We start from the raw sequence: 25243 nt of genomic DNA, 5'->3' as shown, positions 1-25243 counted from the left end.
TCATAGTGAGATTGAATTCCATAATTTACACCTGAGGGATAAGCAAGTTTTATAGTCCTCATCAATACAAAGAAAATTAGCATGGTCAAAATATTGTTAGGTCCTAAATCATATCAAGGCCAGAAGCAACCACAAATAGAATGGAAATCTGTCCATAAAATTTATGAAACAATTCTTGTCCGCAAGTATTACATACTTGTGGTCCCTTTGTTATCAAACCTGCGGGTCCAACTGCAAGGTTAATTAAGAACAGAACTAATTGTTAGAGCTTCAATAATTGTCATGATTAGAAAACTAGAATATCCGTCAGCTCTACCAAAATGTTGCATCAGTTGGTTTTATATTTCAGAAAGGAAGATGGTCTAGTTTCTACATTATTCAGTGTCAGACACAAATGACTGGATCAAATCTTTTCTTTGGTCTGAACCTCCTCCATGAAGTTGGTAAAACTGTCACACCATCTTTAATGTGCTTCTTAACTACAAAATACTGCTTTATTTCACAGGGACGTAACAAAGATGAATACATTAAAAAGATTGTGAAACAGATATTTTGGTAAAGGGGACCATACAAGGACTGTAAAGAGGTTCAAAACAGACACTTAAATTTGGGCAAGCTTTTTGCCCTTAAATGCATGAGTGAGAACTCAAATCACGTATAAACCAGAAGGTCTATGTTAAACAAATCACAATCCTCCCAAAATTAATCACTGGTGTAACTTGACTGAAGTTAATGAAGCTGCGACCACTTAAACCCAGTGGTGAATTCAGCCTTGAGTGCTGTTTGAACTCTCCCCTTTCCAACAGGAAGCTATTAAGGTAATTCATTTCAGCTCTAATTGTGTAAATAGATGCTGGCTATCTGAGCTGCCTCTACTAATTTACACATACTTTTGATTAATATATCTTGGAGAGGTTTTCTGAAGCACACAGTTATCAGTTTTTCTATCAGAATTTGAATGTATGTTTGTAACACCTAAGCCTGTAAAGAGATGTAATTTGTTTTAGATCAGTTTTTCAAAAAACTCTTATTATTAAGGCCACTTTAAGTAGTAGTTTCCATTTAAAAAAGCATCTTTCCATTAGCAAGTCCCAAATATCACAAACATTAATAAAACCTAGCATCAGTACTGCAAGAGGGTAAAAACTAATTTCACTTAAAACCCAAACCAAGATAGTTTAAATGATACCAAGACAGGAGGAGATTTACAGCCTATAGAGACATTGAATGATTACTATTTCTCCTTGCACTAATGATGTCATATTTCAGTGCTAAAATAGTAGACTTTAATAGTCTTCCATAAGAAAAAGAGAAATCCAGATAAGAAACTAAGCAGCTATCAAAACAACATTGGATAAAGGGTAATTTTATGTGCCAGCTGTCATAAAATTTTCCTGGGATCAAATGTATAAGCTCTGCACTGTGAATGTGCAGAGCTTTATTTTATAAAGACATGAATAAAGGAACATGCCAAAATATTACTGAAGGACTTGCCAACTTGGAAGTTTCAAGACAGATGCACCCCAATTTGTTTATTTTGCCATTAATCAGCTGTAACATTGTTACAACAGAATGAACAACACCTGAACTGTGATGCAGGTCCAGCTGAAATGTTGGTCTAATGTGGTAAGATCATCATGCCCTCATTTTGAGGCTAAAAGCACACAAAATTCCAAGTTTTAACCATTAGGAAAGAACATCCAAAATGTACACAACAAATTTCCATATTATTTCAATGACATATTCATTAAGTGAACCTAAAAATCTTCCTAACGTGCTCATATTACAAAGATAAAACAAATAGCAGGATTAGTTTGGTTGGTTTTTTTTTTTAAATCCCAAAGTTATTTTTAATTAATCTCAATTTGCCCTGCAGTATAATATAATTTTTCCAAACAAAATGAAACAAGAAAATTAAATGAATCCCATGGACAGAGAAAAGCAGTGTTAAAGCTCACATTATACGGCCACATGTTAGCAATTCAGTTTGGACAAATGGAGCCATGTATTGGAACAACAGTAGAAAAACTTCACGCTCCTAAGCAACTCTGTTCCTAAAAAGCAAGCGTGCAACACACCAAGAGTTGTCTACAGAAATACTTGACATTATTTCTTCTCTACACTTTCCTTGTAAGTTAGCAACACATTTTCAAAGACATCACAGTTTTACAGTAAGTAAAGAAATAAGTAAAAAAGAGTAAAAAAAATCTTTAGCGTGACAAGTTCTTGAGCAAGATAACATTGCCAAAGCGTTCAAAATAAAGACTTATGAGAAGATATACAAACACAGACTGAGTGAATTTGAGAGTCAGCAGAATGTGCTCATCAGAATTCAATGAAGAGGAATTGTGAAAGAAGTAAACAGAAGGTGCACCTATTTGAATATTTTTATTCCTGTCCACAAAGGTTTAATAGCACTTTTTTTTGCATGCACACAAAAAATATTTGCAGTAAATTTAGTGCTGATGAAAGACGCCAGATTGACAGCCCTAGAGACTGAGTTTCTCTGCATACACAGAACAGATATAGCACAGAGTGAGAAAGTTTGTACCCCTGCCAAAATGCCTTACAATACACAGCTTATGCAACAATCTTCACATACAGAACCCTTTGCCTCTCCACTGAAAATGTCAAAAACATTGCTGCTTAGTGTTCATTATAAGGGAAAATAAGACATGGACACTGTTATTAGCATCAGTAGGGACAAAATTCAAGGCATCAGCTCATTTAAAAATGTTTATTTTAGCGCTGAATGGCTCTTTTGTCAGCTGTGAACTTTGCTGCAGTGTTTGTAAGGCTGCAAAGTCAATCTGCACCTGGTGTGAAAATGCTTTCCTATTAAACAGCATGTTATTACAATCGAAAAATAGCAAAGGAGGAGTGGTTTAACATAATTTTTTTTTCAAATAAGCTTATATTAACATACATGACCATACACTTAGTGCTCAGAAATTATCTCAAAGGAGAACTAACTTGATAGTTTCACTTAATTGGTACCTGAGCACTCACTCTCCAGTGATCTGCACAATTGATCTAGCCCACTTTTAATGGGCAGTAATTCCCTATTAATCAGGTTTTCAGCGCTAGGCTGGAACCTACATTGTCACATGGAGCAGGCAGGCTTCCAAGGAACCTTGGATTCTTATTTCCCTTACTACAAATAGCTTGGCCAAACAGCAAAAAAACTCCACCCCACCAAATCCAAGCGTCCAGCCATTTTTCATTGTCAACAGATTACACATAGAAAAGCAGTAAGTTAAGGTTTATAGAGCATAGCGGCTCTAAATACAAAATTCTGACCTTATTATAAAGACCAATTTTCACTTCGAAGGAAGATGTCCAATACAACCCACAGGTTGCAAACTTACTGGATCTCAAACTAGATTGTGGCATAGGATTAAATGCTACTTCAGCCCTTGGGATGTTTCCTCTGTGCATGCATGGGCTTGGGATGGGAGACAGCGATGACAAGGAAATAGGACAAAAGAATGAGGCTACTCTCTGATTTTTAAAAAATAATTCTTCCTAGAGACTATTTTCCTGAGTGCACAGCACTTACAGCACTTTTGAAGAAATCTCTTATCACTTCTACTATTTTCCTTGGTCACCATCCAAAGTATTACAACAAGATTATTGAAGTATGCTGAATAAAATAAGTGGAAATGATAATTCTGTGACATCCTGCATCTCGGCAAGGCACAGAGACACTTCTGCTAATTCAAGCATGTAGCACGTTATTTTATTTTCACATTACTGAAGCTAATATGCTTAAATGATTCTTTCAGCTCTTTCTGAACATCAGTTCTGTTGTAAGCTTTTTTTAAAAATTCACATTAGAGGTGGTATTTTGTAAGAGCTAAGCCTTTCAATATATGCATAATTAAAAAAAAAAGAACAGTCAATATTAAGAGTAAATCTTAAATTTTACAGTGAATTAATGATAAAATGGGATATGGTGAATAAAATAGAAAGATAAAGAGTTTCTGAAACAATTATATGCTAACAAATTTAATCTGTATTCTGAGCCAAACAGGAGACTCTAATGATAAGTATCACTACCAGGACAGAAAAATTATGATCGTGCAAATTTCCATTCACATACCTCTTGGGTTTTTTTGTGCAAGATGGGAATTCTACTGAATTTGTACTTAAAATGAAGTATTGGCATAAGATTTTGAAAAACTGAGATCCAGACGTACATACTACTGCAATTTTCACCCTTACTTAGAAATGCTTGTCAATATTTACCACGGCTATGTGGTTAATACATAGTAAAGTAATTCTAGAAGACTAATGCTTTAATATTAATTTAAAAAATAAATTTTAAATGGAGCCAAATAGAAGTAAATGCAAAAGACATTTAGAACCATTGAGAAGAAAAATATCTCTCTACTGATCTTTTTAACCCACACAACTAATGAGCTCTTTTGGTTCAAGCATAGGCTGGAATCCAATCAAACACATAACCCTTTTGATTGCTTCTCTGATTTATTTCAAAAATCAATAATTAGGAGGAAACAATAATTTCAGAGCACTCAACAATGCACTTAAATTACAAAAACATAAGGCTATATGAGGTACAACTGTAAATTCAAACATTTGCATGTGGCAATAGCTGGATTAAACTAGAAAATATATGCCACAATCAGCCATTAACTTAAAAATAACTGTTCAAATGTCCTTGAGATACACTTTAATGTATTAAACAACTTTCTGCATTGTAATTTCTAAACAAAAAATGTACAAAACTTACCATTTTCCTAGGGTTTCAACAGTTTCTCAAGGATAATGACCAGGTCAGAAAGAGGTAGTCCTTTATGCATGCAAGATTCAGTATGTATCTGGCAGTTCTGGGGGGGGGGGAAAAAAAAAAATCATAAATTTATCCTATAGAGATCTATGGTTCAATGCAGGCAAGTGCTAAACTAAAGTAAATAAAAATACGAAGAAAAGTGTATAATTTCCAGTGTATGAAGAATGTCACGGCATTTTGGCTTTACTTAGCAATCACTCCTCTGAATAATCTCAATTACTCTGAACAGCCCATCCAAAGATGACCCTAGCACTCCTGAGTGCTCTGATTGGCAACAAGAAATTCCAAAATTCTCTAATTAACCTTAAAATATATGGAATACAACATAGTAATATAGTAACTATACCTAACCTTTCTGTAGCCACAGCTACCAATAAACTTTGATAAGGAATGCTGAATTAGGACATTACTAAACACTTGCACTAAGAGAACCAAGTTCTGCTTGATGTTCTAGAAGTCCTATGAATTACTGAATTATCAGACTAATTAGTAAGAGAGGAAAAAAGCTATTAAAAACATAAAGTCCAGTTTAAAAATGGATTGAGGTCTATCCCATCATCCAGCTGAACAGTCTGTCCATTTCCCTTAAGGCACAGGGAAGACTATTACAGCACTCAGTGTAAAAAAGCAGAGTGTTTAAAAATAAATTGCAGATATGAAGAACTGCTGCATTCGACAAGGCATCTGCAATCTTTCCTAAATTCAGCCAGCCCCTCTTCATGCCACATGCAGATCCGCCAAACAGAGAATAGCAAAGCCACAATTTTCTGTCCCAGGTTCTGTTTAATAGAGACATGTCAAACACAATGGCTTTGTTTAGTAAGTAGGCACATGTTAATTTCTCACGTTACAAACAGAGAAACAAGATATAAGAAATTAAACAATTTGCACAAAATCATACAGAAAGTCTACTTTTGAGCCATTAATTTGAAGACCAGCCTATCCTGCGATTGCCAGATCACTCTTGCCTTCTGCACAAACTAGGCAGGGAAACACCTCTGGAAGGATTCCCCCTCCGCTTCCCCAGAACTCCATCACAGCACGGCCACTCACCTGCCACCGACAGGTTTTAGCACAGTATCCCTGAAGAATGAACTCCAGCTTCGCAGAACTTGAATATGTTTCGAAGACGGTCCTAAAGTTATTTCTCGTTAAGGCATTAGGGAAATTGTTGAAAGGACAACGTCGCTGCTATTGAATTACTGGTTTTACCTAAAATGTAATTGCAAGACGGTATCGGGCAGAAAGAAGCCAACAAGGACTGATGTCGGAGATCTGCCGGAGCAGGATCCTGCACCTGCTGAGGGCGGCAGGGCGATACAAAGAACCGAGTCCCGAAGTGACTATTTAGCTGCAGACGCGGAGATCAAAGACTCCCATGAAACACCCAGGCAAACCTCAAACTAAATACGTAGCTCCTGGGACTTCCACCAACAAACCCAGCAGACATCGCTCCACCGGCGCCCGGCAGAGCCTTTCTTGCCGGCCGAAGCCCTCCCCCCCCCGCCCTCCTGAACGGCCAACGGCCACCACACGTCTTATCCCTCCAGTTTCCCCCAGGGCCACCGCTCCAGGTGAAGGAGCCACAGCGCCGGCACCTGCCATCCCGGCTGAGGCGGGCAGCGAGCTCAGCCCGCCCGGTACTGGCCTCCCCGCGCCGCGGCCGTTTAACCGCCGCCCGCGCGCGCTCGCCCGCCTCACGGCGGAGCTTCGCCGGGCGGGCGGCGGGAAGGTGCCGTCCCCGCCGCCTCGCCTTGAGGACGGCACCTTCCCGCCGCCCGCCCGGCGGCCCTCACCCCCCATAGCCCCCGGTCGTGGCAAGCGGAAGGCGGCGGCGGTGCGCGGCACCGGGGAAAACATCTCCCCTTTCCCTCCTCCTCCTGTGGATAAGCCCCTGTCAGCTCACCTCAGCACCGCTGCGGCTCGGGCGGCCGGGAGCCGCCACCCGGCATGGCGTGGAGGCGAGGGGGATGGTCCTGCCGCGCTGCCGCAGGCTCCCGGCGGTGCAGGGCTGGCACCATAGAGAGGACGGCGGGACAAGAGAGCTCCGACGATAGAGCGGAAGAGCGCTAGAGAGGCCGGGGAGAGGCGGAAGTGACGCTCCCGTTGCCGCGGCGATCGCGCACCCGGTGCTCGCTAGCGTGGGGCCGGTGGCGGCGGCGTGGTGATGCTTGCAGGCCGGACCCCGCCGGGCGCTGCGGATTGCTGCCGCCGCCTCCTGGCGGCGGCTCTGGCGGGGGGGCTGCGGCCGCTGCTGTGCGGGCTGCCGCCGTGCTGGGCGACGGCGAGGCGGGCGGCGGGGCAGTGGCAGAGCCCGGGCCTGCGGGTGCCGGAGGCGGCGGAGGCGGAACGGCTGATGCAGCAGGTGCAACGGCCCGGCGTGCCGCTTCGCCGCTTCATCGTCTGCCCGCAGCTGGCGCGCACCGTTCAGCGTTGCCTGCAGGGCGGAACCAGCCCCGGCCCCCAGCCCGTCCTGCTCGAATGCGCGCCCGGTAAGCTGCCCCCGGGCTCCCGCCGTCCTCCACCCGCCTTCCCGTTGCCCTCCGGCCGCGGGCACCTCCGGGGCTTCGCCGTCCCCGGGGCCGCCGGGACGCGGCGCTGCGCGGCGCGCACCAGTGACCTTGCGGGGTCAGCGTGAGCTGCCGCTCTCGCCACCGGCAGTAACGGGCCCCCGGCCCTGCGGGGAGATGGTGGTGCTGAGGGAAGGGGACGGGGCCTTGCCTCTCCCGGGGTTTCGGGCGGGGGTGGCGGCTCCCTTGCGTGACGGCCCTGCCTGGGCCCGCCGGGACGGGATCCGTGGTGAGGGCCGCCCCGACCCGCCGGCCGCCGCCCTGGTGTGTCCTCCCGGGACGGGCGTTGGCGACCGGTAGGGCCGTCTGGGTGTCGCGGCATGCCTGGGGCAGGCGGCGGCGGGTCCATTTATGCAGAGCTTTGGGGGCAATGAATGAGTGCTCAGTCTGGAGGCATGAGTCACTGGTGTTAAAACTTTGCTATAGAGTAAGTAGAGATGTAAATTTCTGTCCAGGTAGTACTTTTGGGTTTGTAGGCAAACTTTATCTCTGTCAGTAAAAGCACGCCTAGGACTGTGGGCCATTACATAGCTAGCCCTCTGCAGTTACTTAATGGTTTTTTTACATTTCTGCAGAGGGTATTTTACCTGTAGAGATAATACTGGTAAGGTTTCAAAGTATATTTCAGTTGGCAGAAGAAAAAGTAGTAGAAATACTTGAAACATTATGTCTAATGTTCCTCAGTATCCAATTGTAATGCTGTGCTTAGTGTAATTCACTGAGCAATCTCAGGCAGGCTGCGTGTAAATCCTTTTTCTGACTCTTGTTGCCATGCGTGTTTAAACAAACACAAGTTATCTCCTGTTGAAGGTGGTATGTCCCAAGCGTTGTGTTGGGAAAATCACTAAAGGAAACCACTTAGAAAAAATGCACTTTTTTTTTTTTTTTTTTTTCCTTTTCCCCCTTCAGGTCCTGGAATCTTGACCCGAACTCTGCTCAATGCAGGTGTTAGAGTGATAGCTCTAGAAAGTAACTCAGCTTTTCTTCCAAACTTACAGGTACACTTTTGATTGGGTAGCACATTTGTAATACTTAATTAAAGGGAAAATAAGAAATTAACTTACAACTGTGTAATAACTGTTGGATCAAAAAGGAATTAGCCTGTGATTGTTACTTGTAACATCTGAAATAATGCTTAATAATAGTAAGGATTGTTTGGTTTTACGTTGCACGTTCAGCAACAGACTATTTTATAATCAATTGATATTATGTTTTATGTATGCAGGAATTCAAGTTCATAGTCTTCCTATGAATAGCTTCATGCATAAATTTGAGGCTAATACTAATCAGAGTCATTGTAGTTGTGTATGTTTGAGCAAGATGTCTGTATGTAGTTTTCAGAAATCTGTAATAAATAGTCTTGGTTATTCTGATTATCTCATGGTATTATTTAATCTATTGTCCTGCAATTGACTGGTAATATTAAGATACTTATGTCTGTTGTCCTCTCCTGTTCACCTTGGCTTTGCGTGTATTCAAAGGTGGTCAGACACAGGGCTGCAGAATTTCACTGGAAGGATTGTGTTGCAATGCCATAAAGCAGAGGTTTGGAACCAAAGACTCTCACCTGACTTAAAATGTGTATAAAAGGCATTCTGTCTGCATATATGAAGGATTCCAGTTGTAAATCATTAAATGCAGTGGTTTGCTCAGTTGAGTATAGCTTTTTTTGCAAAACATTGCAGAACATCTTACTAATTTAAGAATGTGTTTTAAAGCTCCAGTTGAGGAGCACAAAAATGTCAAAATGCTCTGCACAATGAAGGAAGCTATTCTTTTTATCAGCTGTGAGAAGCAGCTCTGAAATTTGACTGTTGTTGACTGGGTAACAATTTTAGGTAGTGCTTGAACATTTTTTTTGTTTGGGTTGGGTGTTTGGCAAGACAGGTTACTGCATCCAGATTTCTTCAACTGAAACTAATTTTATTCAGTCCCTAGAGAATAGCCTGGATGGACAATTAAAGGTAATTTATGGTGACTTCTTCAGACTGGATCCTTTGGTGACTGGAACAGTGAAACCACCTGCTATGTGTTCTGACAAACTTTTTGAAACCATGGGTGTAGCAGCAGTTCCTTGGAGGGCAGGTATATGTATACGATCACACGTTACAAATACATTTGCAGGGTGCATAGGCAGTTTGGCAAAATCTTTGGGATTTGCTTGAGGTATATGTTCTATTTAATATATATGCTGGATTAATGGATATTATTTCCTACATTTCAGGTTTATTAGGTTCTTGGTAGTTTCAAAAAACCCTTGTGGCAATACAAGATCTCAGCTATTTGCTTGTCTTTATTAAATGTTTAGTTTAATGCAAACTGGGCTTAGCTGTGACTAAAGCTTGAATTGTATTCATTCTTGAACAATATGAGCTGACAGACTTTCTTTTCTTAATTGTTTGTATTTTAGACATTAGCATTAATGAGATTGTCTAGTACATATTGCAAAGTTTTAAAGATACTTTTACACACTATTGAAACAGATGTACCTGTGAAAATTTTTGGAATCCTACCACAAAGAAAGGAAAGGAACACACTTTGGAGGCTTCTTTTTGCCCTGTATGAATGCAGTTCCATATACAGATATGGAAGAGTAGAACTCAACATCTTTATAAGTGAAAAAGAGTACAAGGTATGTGTAAGAGATTTTACAGGTAGTAAAGAATAAGTAGTGCTTCACAGAACACAAAAACATTTATATTGTATAGTTAATGTTTTTGCTAGTGAATTTCTTTTTCTGCCAGAATTTTTAAGTCTTGTCTGTTTCCTACTTGTTCTCTTTATGCAGTAATTGCACTGTCAAGAAACATTCTGTTGTCACATAACCATAAAACTTAGAAATGTGAAGGCTGGTCCTTGAGAAGGGTATACCGCAGCAGACTAGCTGCTTTCCATTGTAACTTGTGAGGTGCTTAAATTCTGTAACGTGCTTTTGCAACAAAATTGTTTATTAGTTGCAGGTAATAGTCAATGAAGACTGAATTCAAAACGCCCTGTGAAGAGGATTCAGAGTTACTAAATACCATACTCAGTGAGATGCACTTGCTCTCTTGAGCCACTTTTGTATGCAGTACTGAAAAAAACTGAGGCAAAATATAAATGATTTACACACCTTTTCATTAAGGTTCTGTACACTAAGGTGCAGAGCAACTTTCTGGGTTATGTGTTCCTAATTTACACTGTCCCAAACCTCTAGAACTGTACTTATATTTCAAGGGTACCTTTTCTTTCTGTGAAACTGTGAGGTTCATACAGAGCCCCAAACCTTTAATTACTTGAAGTAAGCAAAGACTTCCAGGTGTGCTTACACACCTGTGTTGTGTCTAACACGTTACTGAAAAAAATTAAGTGTCTTAAGTATATTCTGCAAAATGACAGGTTGGACACCACTGAAATATCCACTTAAATGGTATGTTTTTAGTGGCCAGATTTTTGAGCAAATAGGGGGCAGCCTATTCATCTAATGCAGTCACTGTGTTTCTTAAGTTTTCTGGTTTTATTGTGAACCTTGCTAAATGAGAGCTGTGTACCTAAGTAAAAGCAATTGGAACCTTCTTTTTGGTTTTGGTTGATCGTATGACGAGGGTCTCTAAATCTCTTATGAGAAGTTAAATCGCCCTGCTACATTTTACTTCTTTATTTGCCCTGTTTGAGAATAACCACAAGTTTTTCCTTTTTTCTTGCCCTAAGAGGTTGTCTGATCTGTGATATTGATCAGGATGATGACTGCGCAAGCTGCTTAGTGTTCAGTGAAGTCACCTGATGTTTGGCTTACTCTGCTTGTGTGTCTTATTGGGAACATTATCTTAATCAGTCTGAGCTGGTAACTCTGCCCATGTTATGGTTTTTATACAAAATAAGATTCCTGTTTCTCTTCTGTGTGAAGCTTCTCTGCCTTAAAAGGGACCAGAAAGTATAAGCTGGAAATTCCTACACGCTTCAGTTATCCTGCAAAGAAATACTTAGACTGCCATAATGTCTTCTAAACATGAGTTCTGACAAGATGTATTAAAATAGCACAAAGTATGTATTTGAGGCCTAATGTAACTTTACCTTGGAATTTTAGACTTAACTATGAATTTCTTACCACTTGTTATATATATAAGGATTTTGCTTAGATAAAGAGGCAATCTTAGTTTTTGCAACAAAAATGCTCTTTCTTTGCCATTTTGTTAGGTATTAACAGCAAAGCCTGGGGAAGCGAGGGCTTACCAAGCACTTACTGTACTTTGGCAAGTAGGATGTGAAATACAGCTACTGCACATGGTAAGTTTTTTGTACCAGCTGACATGATTTAATGCTATGGACATGTTTTTAGAAAAGGGTTTATGGTGTTTTACTATCGTAAACTAATTGGAAGCTAATTTGACGTTTAAATTAGTTGAAGAACTATTGAAAACTGTTGGATAAAAACCTGAAACAGTCATGTTTTGTGTCAAACTCTTTCACTTAAGCAGCGTCATTATTAAATATGATGTCAGTATTTTCATTACAAGCCACTGTACTCAAAAACATTTATTCTCAGAAGCTGGTAGATAAGAAAGAGATTTTGCACAACAGATGAGACTTTTCCATCTTGCTAGGGGTTGTGTGAGACTAGAAGACTGCTCTTCCAATCTGTCACAGTCTGCTCTTTATGTCCTCTGCATTTTGCCATCATGTATGCTTTTGACTTCCTGAGCTCTGTTCAGTAGAAATATGTTTTTCAGTCCTGGTGCCTTTATGTTATTCTCCTAGAGAAGCTGGCAGCTCACGGCTTGACAGGTGCACTCTTTGCTGGGTAAAAAACTGGCTGGATGGCTGAGCCCAGAGAATTGTGGTGAACGGAGTTAAATTCAGTTGGCGGCTGGTCACGAGCGGTGTTCCCCAGGGCTCAGTTTTGGGGCCGGTCTTGTTCAATATCTTTATCAATGATCTGGATGAGGGGATCGAGTGCTCCCTCAGTAAGTTTGCAGACCACACCAAGTTGGGCGGGAGTGTTGATCTGCTGGAGGGTAGGAAGGCTCTGCAGAGGGACCTGGACAGGCTGGATCCATGGGCCGAGGCCAATTGTATGAGGTTCAACAAGGCCAAGTGCCGGGTCCTGCACTTCGGCCACAACAACCCCATGCAACGCTACAGGCTTGGGGAAGAGTGGCTGGAAAGCTGCCCAGAGGAAAAGGACCTGGGGGTACTGGTTGACAGCCGGCTGAACATGAGCTGGCAGTGTGCCCAGGTGGCCAAGAAGGCCAATGGCATCCTGGCCTGTATCAGACATAGTGCGGCCAGCAGGAGCAGGGAGGTGATCGTGCCCCTGTACTCGGCACTGGTGAGGCCGCACCTCGAATCCTGTGTTCAGTTTTGGGCCCCTCACTGCAAGAAGGACATGGAGGTGCTGGAGCGTGTCCAGAGAAGAGCAACGAAGCTGGTGAAGGGCCTGGAGCACAAGTCTTATGAGGAGCGGCTGAGGGAACTGGGGTTGTTTAGTCTGGAGAAGAGGAGGCTGAGGGGAGACCTCATCGCGCCCTACAACTACCTGAAAGCAGGTTGTAGCGAGGTGGGTGTTGGTCTTTTCTGCCAAGTAACAAGCGATAGGACGAGAGGAAATGGCCTCAAGTTGTGCCAAGGGAGGTTTAGGTTGGACATTAGGAGAAATTTCTTTACTGAAAGAGTGGTCAGGCCTTGGAACAGGCTGCCCAGGGAAGTGGTTGGGTCACCATCCCTGGAAGTATTTAAAAGATGTGTAGATGAGGCACTTAGGGACATGGTTTAGTGGGCATGGTGGTGTTGAGTTGATGGTTGGACTCGATGATCTTAGAGGTCTTTTCCAACCTTAATGATTCTATGATTCTATGTTCCAGGCAGGCCTGCTTCTCCTGCTAGTCAATAACTATCTTACGTTGTCAAACACGCTATGGTTTAGTTTTAAAAAGTTTTTATGATGTCCCCCCACCTCCATATGAGCACATGGCCACCAACTTTCACTTGCTTTATGCTTTCTAGATGTATCTTTGTGCTCTGTTTTTCTGGGAACCGACCTTCATAGTTCAAATGTTTTGCTAATCTAAAATCAAAAGTTTCATTGTCTATTGTCTTCCAAATACCTTATGCCACGAGGTATATATTAAGGTAAATGTTAAGGTGTTGAAGAATAAGATAATGCTCAAGGAACCTGTTACATATGCATGCCCTGGTCTTACAGTGTTTGCTATACATCTGCTTGTAGCTACTTCAGGAGTCGAGTTATTGAGCTGGTGGGACTTTTGTTTGGACTCAGTACAGCAGCTCTTATGGTCAGCTGTCAGTTTTTAGCTTTGGTTCAAATTTTGAACTTGAAACCAGTAAGTAGCCCCACCAATGTATGGTAATATATAGAAGTTATTTGATTATAAGTAATTTACCAGTGCTATGTAGATACTTTGTCAGGAATGTGATTAAGTAACATTTTCAGTCTGGCCTTTGTGTGCTTATTACTTGACTTTTTTTTTCCCTAGTTCTAATGTATTTACATGATTTTAAAGTAAATTTTAGAATGGGGCTAAACTTCTAATTTGACAGGATTGATGGTAAATGTTTTTCCAAATTCTAACAAAGCAATTTAATTCTGTAATATATTTGCTCCCTCCCATAGGAACCTTGGTCATCATTTGTAACTAATTTGAAAAATGGGGGACTGGCGGTACCAAAAAGCAGGGTAAGATTGATTGTGCACTTTTCTCCTTTTGGAGATGCAGCTAAACCACTTTTAATTAAAGGTTAAAATAACTTTATAACAGCATTTACACATATATTTTTGGGCTGTGAAGAGTGTATTTTTTAAGAAGTTTTCTTCTAATTAAAACTTATGGGCAGCATGTAGATGCATCAGAAGTGGAGTGAAGATTTGCTATTAGCTTAGAAACTGAAATAAACTAGTATCTTTATTATCTATGATGGAAAAAACATGGTGAATAAACAGCATAAAGGGATGTGAACAGGTAAAGTCTTTTTCAGTTGTTGACAGGGTCACATCTACCTGCTTGAACAAAACGAGTGTTACCACAGTTTTGATTAAAATGGTTATTCACATGTCCAGTGTAGATTCCAGTGTGCTAGTTAATTGCTGAAAAGTGTGACTCTCAAAGCTTAAATTTGAGAAGTGGAAAAATACACTGTGTAAAGTTCTTTACTTTCTCTTCTAGAGAAGTAATGATGTTCCTTTGTACAATATAAGAATATTTCTATTTACTACCAATAATGTAAAAGCATGTTTACTTAATATTTGGTTTTACCCTCCCCAGAAAACTGCTACGGTAGTATATTGAGTGTTGTTTGAAATGTTACTGTACAATATAAGTGACTATAAATGAATATAAGTGACTGGGTGTGCCTTACACACTTAAGTGTGTTGCTGTAAAGCCATGTAGAGAGGCATATCAGGTGGATTATATAAGACGTATTGCGACAGCCTAAGGAGAAGTACAAATGTGAGATGCATTGGATGATATATCCATTGCTGTCAACACAGAAGTACATTTATTTCAGTTAAAGACTCCAGCCCCCCAATTTAATAAAATCCTCAAGTTGCAATATTGTCTTAGTGTTACACTCAAATAATTCCGTCTTTATATACAAAAGACAGGTAGATCTAATACCTTGCATAGTATAGGAACACTATAGGCTATATAATCTCTTGAAAACTCACATTAAGCCTGTATTGTCTATTTCAACTAAGAAAGTTCAGTCTTAAAAAACAAAAATAAAATGGAAGTGATAGTATGTCTATTTTGTTTCCTATTTCCTTTCCTGTTTGGGGGGGGCGGGAGGAGGTAAAGCATCTTTGTTCTAGAACAAAATTTTAAAGCCTCAGCTTTCAATGAAATCATCTTGTTAAGACTTCTAAAACTCTTTAAGAAATGTTACTGGTGGCACAGATGAAACACTTACTCTTAGCTAAAGACAGACACTGTCTTAAAAATGACTTTTCAGTTGCTTGTTTTGTTTTTCTTGCAGTGGCTGCCAAATGACCATTTATGTTTGGTACGACTGACTCCTCAGCAAAATCTTTTTACAGGAGGCTTGAAGCCCACAAATTCAGCTAATTTTGTTTTCATGGTGAAACAATGTTTTGCTAAACCCAGGTCTAGACTTACTGATAGATTAAAGTAAGTAAGAAAGAATTACAATTTTTATACTTTTTCTTCAGAGAAATATAGGAAAATATTAAAATATGTTCTCAAAGCAGTATTTATTTGCAGCTGAAATACAGCTTTTTTTTTTTTTTAATTAATTATCTACATGTAGAATAGAAGATTTCATTTTTGCAACCCACAACACAATATTTTGGGGACTGTTCCTGGCCTGTATTCATACATGATAAAAACTTGAGGTTTGACAGGAAGGTCGACAAGTATTTAGAATGTAGATGCGCAGTAATTGTCTGTATCTCTAATGGAGGTGAGGTCATGTATCTGCAAGTGACATAATAATAAAGTTACCAAAAGTTTTGCAGGTATAGAAATTAAAAGCTGAGAAAGAGTTTCAGTTTATAACAGACATCAAAGTAATGCTTATGAAAACAGCTGAAGGTTATTGACGGTGGAGTGGGGATGTCCTCAAATGGGTTTCTCCTATCTAATTAAAAAATTAGGCTTTAGACTTATTTACCAATTATGCAACTCTCTTCAATTATTCTTTTTCATATTACATTGGAGTTATTCACTTTGCTTTATGATCAGCAGATTTCCATTTCCCATAAATAGGAAGTGTTTGCAGTCTGGAAAGCACTGACTTCAACTTGTTAATGAAAATATATTTCCCATTTGCTGTTAGTGGTTTATGGAAGTTAATTTCCAGAAAGGAAAAAAAAAAATTCCAGTAACTCATTTAGCAAAGACAAGTGCAAAGAGCCTTAATGGATTTCTTTCTTAAAGCTCAGTGATGTACCTAATCTCCACTCGATCCTTCGGCCAGGAAGTGGCGCTAACCTTGAAGGCTTCTAATGTGCATCTTCTGTGTATTTATATGCCCTTTTCTTGTCTGGGAAATAGTTAATGTATATGCACATTTATAAAAGGTCTAGTTTTCATAGCAATGATGCAGATGGGGAGACAGTGGATACATCTGTTTATATATAGAAGAAAATATCTGGGAGGTGTAAGTCACACTAACTCATGCTATACTGAATCATCTTCTTGAAGATCACCTTGGCTTTAATTTTCCAGGCATTGAAGAATAACCCCTTTTATGCTGTAATGCCTGTTACTGACTTACGCAGTTGGGGCAGAGGCGGGAGGGAGGGCACCCACCCTCTAATGAGGAGGCGTATGTGGTTTGGTACTGTCTATGTCTGCTGGGGGCTTTATTTGGTATTTATATGTCTTATTGGCAGAGGTTTCTTCCTGTTTGCAGTATGGATTGAAAATAACTTGTGTTGTAGGAAGATGTTAACTTCTTCTAGAAGCTGCGAAAAGAGTGAACTGGACCTTCAGATACTGTTTCTTGCTCTTTAATTTTTCACAGAAAGAAATGCTCCATTATGATTTGTTTGTTTGTTTGTTTGTTTCAGTTCATGGAGCTTGGACAACGGTGGCAAATTACTGAGAGAGCTAGAAATTCCAAAAAATGCTGAAACACGTAACTTATACCCAGAAGACTATAGACGTCTTTTTGAGGCTTTGCAAAACTCTAATATGTTTACTGAAACCTGGTTCCATGATGAAGTCTTGGAAAGTATAAGAAACATAAACTTATAAATCTAAAGCTGCTGTCTTTTGGAAGATCACCTTTGCTTCTGGAAGATTACTTTGATAAGAAATGATTTAAATAAAATCAGAGATTCTGTTAGCTACATGATTTCCGTCCAAACAGGAAAATAAATTTAGCAAGTAACAAGAGCCCTTCTACACAGGATGAAAGTAACAGATTCAGTCATTTTGTCACAGTCCTATCTAGAATGGACAAGCTTTGCATCTTTTTCCAGGAGTATATTAGTGACCTGCTGGTTTTGGATGTACCACTTAAACGGAACTTTTTGTTACACTGCTGTATATTTTCAACATTTGAAAAAAATAACTGACCAAATATCATTATTTGTGTGGTTTGTATTTTAGTGCTCAGTGATTTGAATGCCCTTTGACAGATTCCGAAAATACATAAGTCTTTACAGCCAGTGAATCTGTTATATTGTCTCCTGATCTAAAAACCTTGCAGTCTAAAGTCAACATAATATTAATAAATCAATAGTAGTGGGTTAATAGAAGACAAGGTAATGACAGCATTACAAAATATCTACTGAGAGTTGGTTTTTTTTAACAAACAGTTAACAGTTATATCTCTGGGGAAAAAAGTCGTAACAATTCTTTCTTTTGAAAATTTGGTAAGAACACTGGGCAGCCTGTTCTAGTTTACAATATGCAAACACCTGTGTGCGTATAGGCTTTATCTTATTTTAGGTCTAAAACCAAAGTCACCAGCACATTCAGTGCTGTATAAACAGTTTGGGGAAAAAAAAATATCATCTTACCTGCAACCTTTGTCAATATGTATTTGTTTAATGTATAATATATGTACAAAATAACTTCCTTCAAAACCTTACAGTATTCAAATTCTCTTTTTAGCCATAGTACTCTATAATGCAACCTGTTCCTAGTTTCTTTTCCTGTCTTAACATGTAACTGTTCTGTTGTTGTCCAATAGTGCTGGCAGACTGTATGGTTCTGTGTTCTATACCGTCTCCTCTGGGAAGAGCTGTGGCCAAAAATATGCTTTTTTGGCAGAGCCTTTTTGGTAAAAGCTGAGCTATTTTCAGGCTTTGGAAAACAGCAGCGACCAAAACAATGCAAACACAGAATTGTATTTCTTAAGCATAGTGTGAGGTATAGATGTGACAAGCATTCATCTCTGTCTTCCTCCTGCAGTTCCTGCTGCAGAAGAAAAATTGACTTCAGGCAGGCTCAGTTCACTCTGTTAGGTAGGCTGCAGCTATTTAAGCTGCTGATAAGCATTTGTAATATTGTTATGATGAAACTACTGGAAAGGCTGTTTAATTTGCAGCCTGTCTTAGAGCATTACTGGTGTTCTGGTGTAGGTCGTGAAGATTTGAGGTTTTCTTTCTGTTTACATCTCTTACTATTTCAGATAACTTGCATTATAAATTGACCATGAATGGCAAACTTGCATTAACAGAAGCAATTCCACTTTTTTTCAATCTCAGTAGATGGTAACTCTCTTATCTACTGGTCTACAAGAATGCAGTGTCTCCTGGGCTGATTCCCCCTTCACCTTGAATTAAATACCTTGCTCTTGTTGCGGCAAGATGTCTTGTATCAACATATCAGGAGAAGTATTCAATGCGTAAAATACAAGATCACCACTGTCTATATAAACTTCTTTAACTGTGTTGCTGATAACATTTCAAACATGAACTGAAAAAAAGAAAATTAATTGCTGTGATTTTTTGATGCTGTTGGAGAACAGCATTTGCTGAGCTAATGTGGAGACTCCCAAGGTAGCAGCAGGAGTCTGTAAGTGGAAGGAATATTGTGTAACTGGGGTCTTGAAATTAGGATATTTAATGCTAACCAGAACTCTGCCATTAAGTCTAAATGTAAGCAATATGTATAGCCCCCATCACAAATGTGAAATGAAGAGAACAATGACTGTCATTATAAAAATGGTTTTGGTGTTGATGGAAGAGATGAAAAAAAAGTGAAAATTACTGGTCTACGTGAATAAACACGGGGGAGTGAAATTGAAGTAAGTCTATGGATTTGATTAATTGATGCTATCCACTCAGTACTTCCTACTGTTGCAGGTTTACAGTTTCTGTAGGATAATCTTGAATGCAAACTTTCACTGAAATTTTAAATTGTATGTAAAGGCTTCTCATGCATTTTTGTTATGATTTTTAACCAACCATGTACTACTTGTGTTCCTTTCCTTTGCACATCTGCCTTTGCCATGTTCCTCAATATGTTGACGGAAAATTGAGCCAACATCTCTTCAGTTATTTTTGATTCATGTAAATGCAAAACCAGAACTTGCAACTAGGAAAACAGTATGTAAATTTAGGTTAATATTTCAGTTTAATAACCCTCAAAAGTGCTATTCAAAGGAAAACAAAACCGTAGATTCACTCAAAATTTAAAATGCTAGACCTTCTCAGAAGAGAAGATCTTTATGCTAACTTTGAGACCAAAAGGTTTACAGGAATTATTTTTCTATCATGGTGGGATAGCAAAGTTTCCCTTTTCTGAAAGTGCATTAATTTGTGAATGAGTTACTGTGCCAGATACAGTATGTAATAAAAAATACTTTGAAACTAGCACCAACATTTGAAAATGTTGCCACAATTCTGTGGAAGGATTTTTATTAAATAACGGACATCCTATGAACATTCCAAGCACTGAGGATTTGTTAACAACGGTATAAGGCAAAGGGTTGCTAAAGAGCAGTTGTAGTTTTAGAGTCTCTGAAGCGATAGCAGAATAGGGAAGCAGGCTGAGGAATGTAACTATCAGTAGATTAAGTAACGGAATGCAGGCGGGGAAAGCGTTCGCATGGACACCTGCTTTTGACCAATCTGTGTATACTAAGATTCGTGTGCTTGCTGACTGTAAACCAATGGAGGATTCGTAGGTGCGCGTGTTAGTGTGGCTGGCTTATAAAAGTAGTGCAGTATTTTGAAATAAACGAGAATGATCATACCCATATTGGGATCGCCTCCCACTCCGACCCCTGGTCACTCCGACATCTGGTAGCAGAGGATGCGGAAACGTGCTGGGCCCATAACCCAGAGGTCGATGGTTACAAGCTACAATTCTTCGAGACTGCGGTAAAAGCAGCAAGAGAAGGGGAGTGGGAAACAAGCAGCTGGGAGAAGTACTATTCTATTTCTCAAATAGAATAGATAATGGTGCAGAGTGGCCAACTGCCTCCCAGAGGGTGAGCTGCTATCATGGAAAGTGAGGCAGCTGCTACGTTGCTCGCAGGTATACTCTCTAAGAGAGGGATAGAGACAACGGTGAAACAGGTTATCAAGCTAATTAAGTTAGGACAACGTTTGGGACATTTTAAGGACACTCACACGTTGTTTTCTGTGTTTGAATGGCGGGAGCTGGGGGAACTAATGTGGCAGAAGACTACTGAAGGTGATGAAAAATTGGAGAAGGAGATTAAGTCTGTGAGAGAATTGTGGAGAGATGTACTGGAAACGTTAAAAGCTATGAAAGCTGAACGGGAGGTGGCATGTGCGGCTGCTCAGATGCTTACTCCGGACCCCATATCAGAAAAGACTAAGAGCATGGAACCTAAGGCGGGACCTATCGCGCAATTTTTTGGGCTGTCTGCTGTGAAGGGTATGACGGGGTCTACCTGTAAGTCTGTTGCCGAATTGCGCGGTAGACTTGAGCAGGACTTTGAGGTTAAAGTGTCCGATAGTCTATGTTCTCCATCTTCCCCGACAATATCATCTCTGCCGAAGAAGACGGAAGTTGCCGGGGCTAAAGCACAGCAGCAGTGTGAGTCGAAAGCGGTAGAGCAACCGCTGAGCATGAAGGGGGAGGAGCGGCCAGCTCCACCCACCCCCTCAATTCAATGCGGGGAAGGGTGCCGCCCTCCTCTCTCTGCCCCTCCTCTCAACCCGCCCTTGCCACTCTCCAATGATTCCTCCGGTGCTGCCACACCGCCATCTAGACAAAAAGGGGAAACTTCACTAGAAAGTACTAATAAGCTGTTAAAAGAGGTCGTGCAACAACTGAAGGAAATAACTATACAGACTCAGAAAAAAGGAGAACCTTGGTTAAACGCAGGTTCGAGAGACAACTTGCCACCCTGTTTCTCTGGACCTACCGCAGCTACCCGTCCCGGCCGATGGAGTGGAGTTGTTCGGGATGCTATTTTGGAAGGACAGTGGGGGGTTGCCTCCAACATTGGCCCCATGGCCTTTCCCGTGGTACAGGAAAACGGTCAAGGAAAATGGGAACCACATGATTGGAGGATTCTACAACAAGCCAAAAATACTATATCGCAGTATGGCGTAAAATCGGAAGCTTCACGACAGATCGTTATTTGGATTTTTTCTGCTGATTTGATGTGTCCCCATGATTGCCAAAGTCTAATGAGGCTTCTGTTGACACCTACACAGTTTTTGTTATGGGGATCGTCATGGTCCCAGAGGGCAGTGAATGCTGCTGCCCAACATCAACAACAAGGAGATCCATTATATGGAGTCACAGCGGAAATGCTCATTGGTGGGGGGTGTTATGTGGATATAAATGTCCAACTGACTTTTCCTGTCAATATGTTACACCTATCTTCTAAACTTGCTTTAGATGCATTTCTTAGCTTACCAGGAGCGGCAGCCCCTTCTTTTAGCTCGGTGATGCAAGGGGCAACTGAGAAGTATAACAACTTTATTGATAGGCTTTGGGATGTAGTAATGAACCACCCAGATTTGGGAGAGGACAATAAACAACAAATGTTTAGAATTTTGGCCTTTGATAACGCCAATAAAACTACCAAGGCCATTCTAGCCAGTCTGCCTAAAGGGGCAGGAGTAGAAGAAATGCTTTCTCGGGTGGAAAGAGCGGGGGCTCAAAAACAAAATGAGTCAATGGCAGCCGTGGTGCAAAGTGCTGTCAAAGAAGTAGTACAACCATTAGCAGCTGTTGTTAGGCAGAGACACGCTCCAGGAATAGTCCAAGCCTTTAAAGGCAACTGCTTTCGTTGTGGGGAACAGGGGCATAGCAAGCGAAATTGTCGTGCTACTGTATGGTGTGATAAGTGTCAAAAAAATACCCATGCTACTAAGGCCTGTTCGGGAAACTTCAAATCGAGCGCGGGGAGAGGCCGTGTGCAGAAACAAATGCCCCCTCAAGACGACAGCAGCAATCAGGTTTTTTACAAAAACACTCAACTGCCACCAAAGGAAGTTTGGGAGCCACTGGAGCTGAAACGCGTGGGGGTTTACATATATGGAATAACGGTACACCAAAAGCTCTGCCTCCTGAAGTCTTTTTAATATGCGGTGATAGAGCCTGGCAAGGCATTCCAGCAAATATTTTTGGAGGCCCATGCTATTTAGGGCAATTGACATTATTAGCACCAGGCGAGAATTGGTGGAAGAATTTAACAACTAACACAAACAGTTGAAAAAAGAGGAGTACCACAGGCCTCCCTCCTGACTGCAACGATAAAGTGACACTGCTTAGTGCTACAGAACGCGTGTTCTTGTCACTATTTGTTCCTGGGGCAGCAGCAGCGAGGGCTTTAAATGAGCTAGGGAAATTAGCTTGTTGGGCCGAAAAATAGGCCAACGTTACAACAGAAATTATAGAAGCCTTACTTGAAGATCAGGACAGCTTACGCCATGCTATATTGCAGAATAGAGCAGCTATTGATTTTTTACTTTCAGCACAAGGGCATGGGTGTAAGGACTTTGAAGGAATGTGCTGTATGAATTTATCCGATCATTCTAATTCTATTCATCTTAAATTACAGGAGTTACAGAAAAACATGTATAAATTAACTAAAAATCATTCTTGGTTGGAAGGGATATTTGATTCGTGGGGTCTAAATGGATGGGTAAGAGATTTAATAAAACAAGGATTGTTTATTTTGTTAATAGTTGTTATATTGATCATAACGGTATCATGTATAATATCATGTATTAAACAATCTTTAGGGAAGTCTATGAAAAAATGTTTTCTAGTGCTTGGATTGTTCAAAAACAAAAAGGGGGATTTGTGGAAGGATTTTTATTAAATAACGGACATCCTATGAACATTCCAAGCACTGAGGATTTGTTAACAACGGTATAAGGCAAAGGGTTGCTAAAGAGCAGTTGTAGTTTTAGAGTCTCTGAAGCGATAGCAGAATAGGGAAGCAGGCTGAGGAATGTAACTATCAGTAGATTAGGTAACGGAATGCAGGCGGGGAAAGCGTTCGCATGGACACCTGCTTTTGACCAATCTGTGTATACTAAGATTCGTGTGCTTGCTGACTGTAAACCAATAGAGGATTCGTAGGTGCGCGTGTTAGTGTGGCTGGCTTATAAAAGTAGCGCAGTATTTTGAAATAAACGAGAATGATCATACCCATATTGGGACTCGTCATTACTCCGGGATCGCCTCCCACTCCGACCCCTGGTCACTCCGACACAATTCAGTTGTTTTTTACATAGTTTTGTGTTATGACACTTTATATATAAGATACAAAGTAGTAGATTTTTGAAATCACATTATTTAACTGCAAGCTTTTGGGCAGATTTATTTCTTCCTATGTTTTCCTGTCTTTGAATCTGTGATCTTGGATGAGATGAAGGTTACAGCATGCATACAACATACTTAATAGAAGGTCCACAGTATAGCATATTCCTTTCAATTATTTCCAGACTGTGGGGTTGTGGTTTCTTTTTTTGTTTCTTTTTTTTCTTTTCTTCCTTTTTTTTTTCCCAAGACCCATTTAATTCATGTACCTCTAAAACATGAACCATATGTGATACATATATCGAGCAGAACTCTTAAGTGTTGCTCCCACTCTTCAAATACTGTTTCTTAGAGGAGTTGCCAAGAAAATGCCTTTTGGCATGCCATATTAAAGCACCAATATATCATAGTTTGTATATTGATTGTAACTTCAGAGGTGCTAGGTCTTTTCTAATGGCCCTCATCATTTGTGCCATCCATCTGCCTGTAATTACATGGAAAGGAAAATTACATGACTGTGATGTCAATTGCCTAAAGTTTTACTACTTAACTATGTTAAAATAATAGCAAACACAAATACAAACAGAAAGAAACTTGGTCCTTATGATGCCCAGTTAATGAGAAATTTTGCCACTTGGAATTAGGTGATCAGTCAAGTTGGATTCTATAGTTAGCAGTTCACTTTTGATCGAGAAGAAGGGTTTGTGACCTTGTACTAATTAACACAATAGATGATGTGATGAGGGCTTGTTAAGGTGGAATGTACATATACTGGCTACTAGGCTTGTTCAGCATTGGACATTTTAATAATTACAGCTTAGCCTTGCAGGTAGTAATGATAATGTTGATAGAAATATCAACATAAAACTCAAGAAACAGATTGTGTGGTGTAGTTTAAGATGTGTAAGTGTGATAGGAAGAACCTGAGGCTTCCTGAGAAACACGTTGAATTAATTGTTCTGGCAGGCTAAACGTGATCTGTGGGGCTCTAGATTAAAAACTCCAATCTAAGCTTTGCAAGCCTTTAATTAGCAAGGCTGGACTTTTCTTTTGTAAACATTGAGAAAATGGAAATAATAAGTAACTTTTCCAGAAAGGACAACAAGTCAGTGGGAGATGTTTATTCACTCACACTGTATCCTTGCGCAATAGCTATTGCATCTTTCCTTGTGTATGCTGTTTAACACGTCACTGCTAAAAATAGACACACTGGCTGTCCCCAGCTGACAGAACACAACACGCAGCAAGCATACGAAGCCCAAGGGAAATCAGGGGTAGTTAAGATACACCAAATGGAACAGTCAATTACTCATAATGTAAGCAAGACTTTAACACTTGATGTAGTTGATCCTACTGATAAGACACCAAATAGACAAACACCTAAGAAATTATGCTGATGAACTTCAGAAGTTTGTTTCTGCCATCTGAAGGAAATTAATGCGTTTGAGGTCGGGAAAGATCAAATAAAAGTAGAAAGTTTTTGTGAAGTTCATAATAAAAAATCAACAGGTAAAATCTATGTAACCATGAGTGAAATCTATTATGAATTTGTGCTTAGAATGCTTCTGCAGTGAGTTTTTTTTTAATTTTACATTCTAGAATCAATTTTTAACTAGCACACCAACATTAGAAGTGAAGAGACCTCGTCATGTGATTCCTATGTGTTCATAAAAGATCTGTCTGTACTTACAAGC

At 40.3% G+C, this 25243-nt stretch overlaps 2 protein-coding genes across 11 annotated transcripts in view; one reads left to right on the top strand and one right to left on the bottom strand.

Moving 5' to 3' along the window:
- The window catches only part of CNST (consortin, connexin sorting protein), a 52976-nt gene extending 46097 nt beyond the window's left edge, over window positions 1-6879 (bottom strand). For 2 of the 9 annotated variants that reach the window (XM_075146584.1, XM_075146581.1), the window contains exons 1-2: window positions 5867-6317; window positions 4754-4850 (exon numbers count right to left, since the gene is read on the bottom strand). The gene's annotated coding sequence lies outside the window, so the exon portion shown is untranslated. Of the gene's footprint in view, window positions 1-4753; window positions 4851-5866; window positions 6318-6719 lie in introns of those variants that run through there. The other 7 variants (XM_075146587.1, XM_075146586.1, XM_075146582.1 and 4 more) reach the window with 6 other exon arrangements.
- A 28-nt stretch (window positions 6880-6907) lies between these two features.
- TFB2M (transcription factor B2, mitochondrial) lies at window positions 6908-17934 on the top strand. 2 transcript variants are annotated; one of them, XM_075146591.1, is made up of 8 exons: window positions 6908-7305; window positions 8293-8381; window positions 9315-9468; window positions 9867-10015; window positions 11560-11649; window positions 13994-14056; window positions 15355-15506; window positions 16910-17934. In XM_075146591.1, the coding sequence occupies exons 1-8, from the start codon at window positions 6981-6983 to the stop codon at window positions 17094-17096; spliced, it is 1209 nt and encodes a 402-aa protein (XP_075002692.1). In that variant the 5' UTR covers window positions 6908-6980; the 3' UTR covers window positions 17097-17934. The 2 variants fall into 2 exon arrangements, with proteins under 2 accessions (XP_075002692.1, XP_075002693.1); XM_075146592.1 differs by lacking the exon at window positions 13994-14056.
- The last annotated feature ends 7309 nt before the right edge of the window (window positions 17935-25243 follow it).

Source organism: Calonectris borealis, chromosome 3 (assembly GCF_964195595.1).
Source record: "Calonectris borealis chromosome 3, bCalBor7.hap1.2, whole genome shotgun sequence".
Classification (NCBI taxonomy): domain Eukaryota; kingdom Metazoa; phylum Chordata; class Aves; order Procellariiformes; family Procellariidae; genus Calonectris; species Calonectris borealis.
The sequence above is the reverse complement of the archived record's forward strand: the minus strand, read 5'-3'. Positions and strand labels throughout refer to the sequence as shown.

Coding starts and splice junctions, on each gene's coding strand:
- TFB2M (XM_075146591.1), top strand. CDS start 6,981: ATGCTTGCAGGCCGGACCCCGCCGGGCGCTGCGGATTGCTGCCGCCGC. Junction 8,382..9,314: donor CTTTTCTTCCAAACTTACAG/GTACACTTTTGA, acceptor AATTTTATTCAG/TCCCTAGAGAATAGCCTGGA. Junction 10,016..11,559: donor TAAGTGAAAAAGAGTACAAG/GTATGTGTAAGA, acceptor CCATTTTGTTAG/GTATTAACAGCAAAGCCTGG.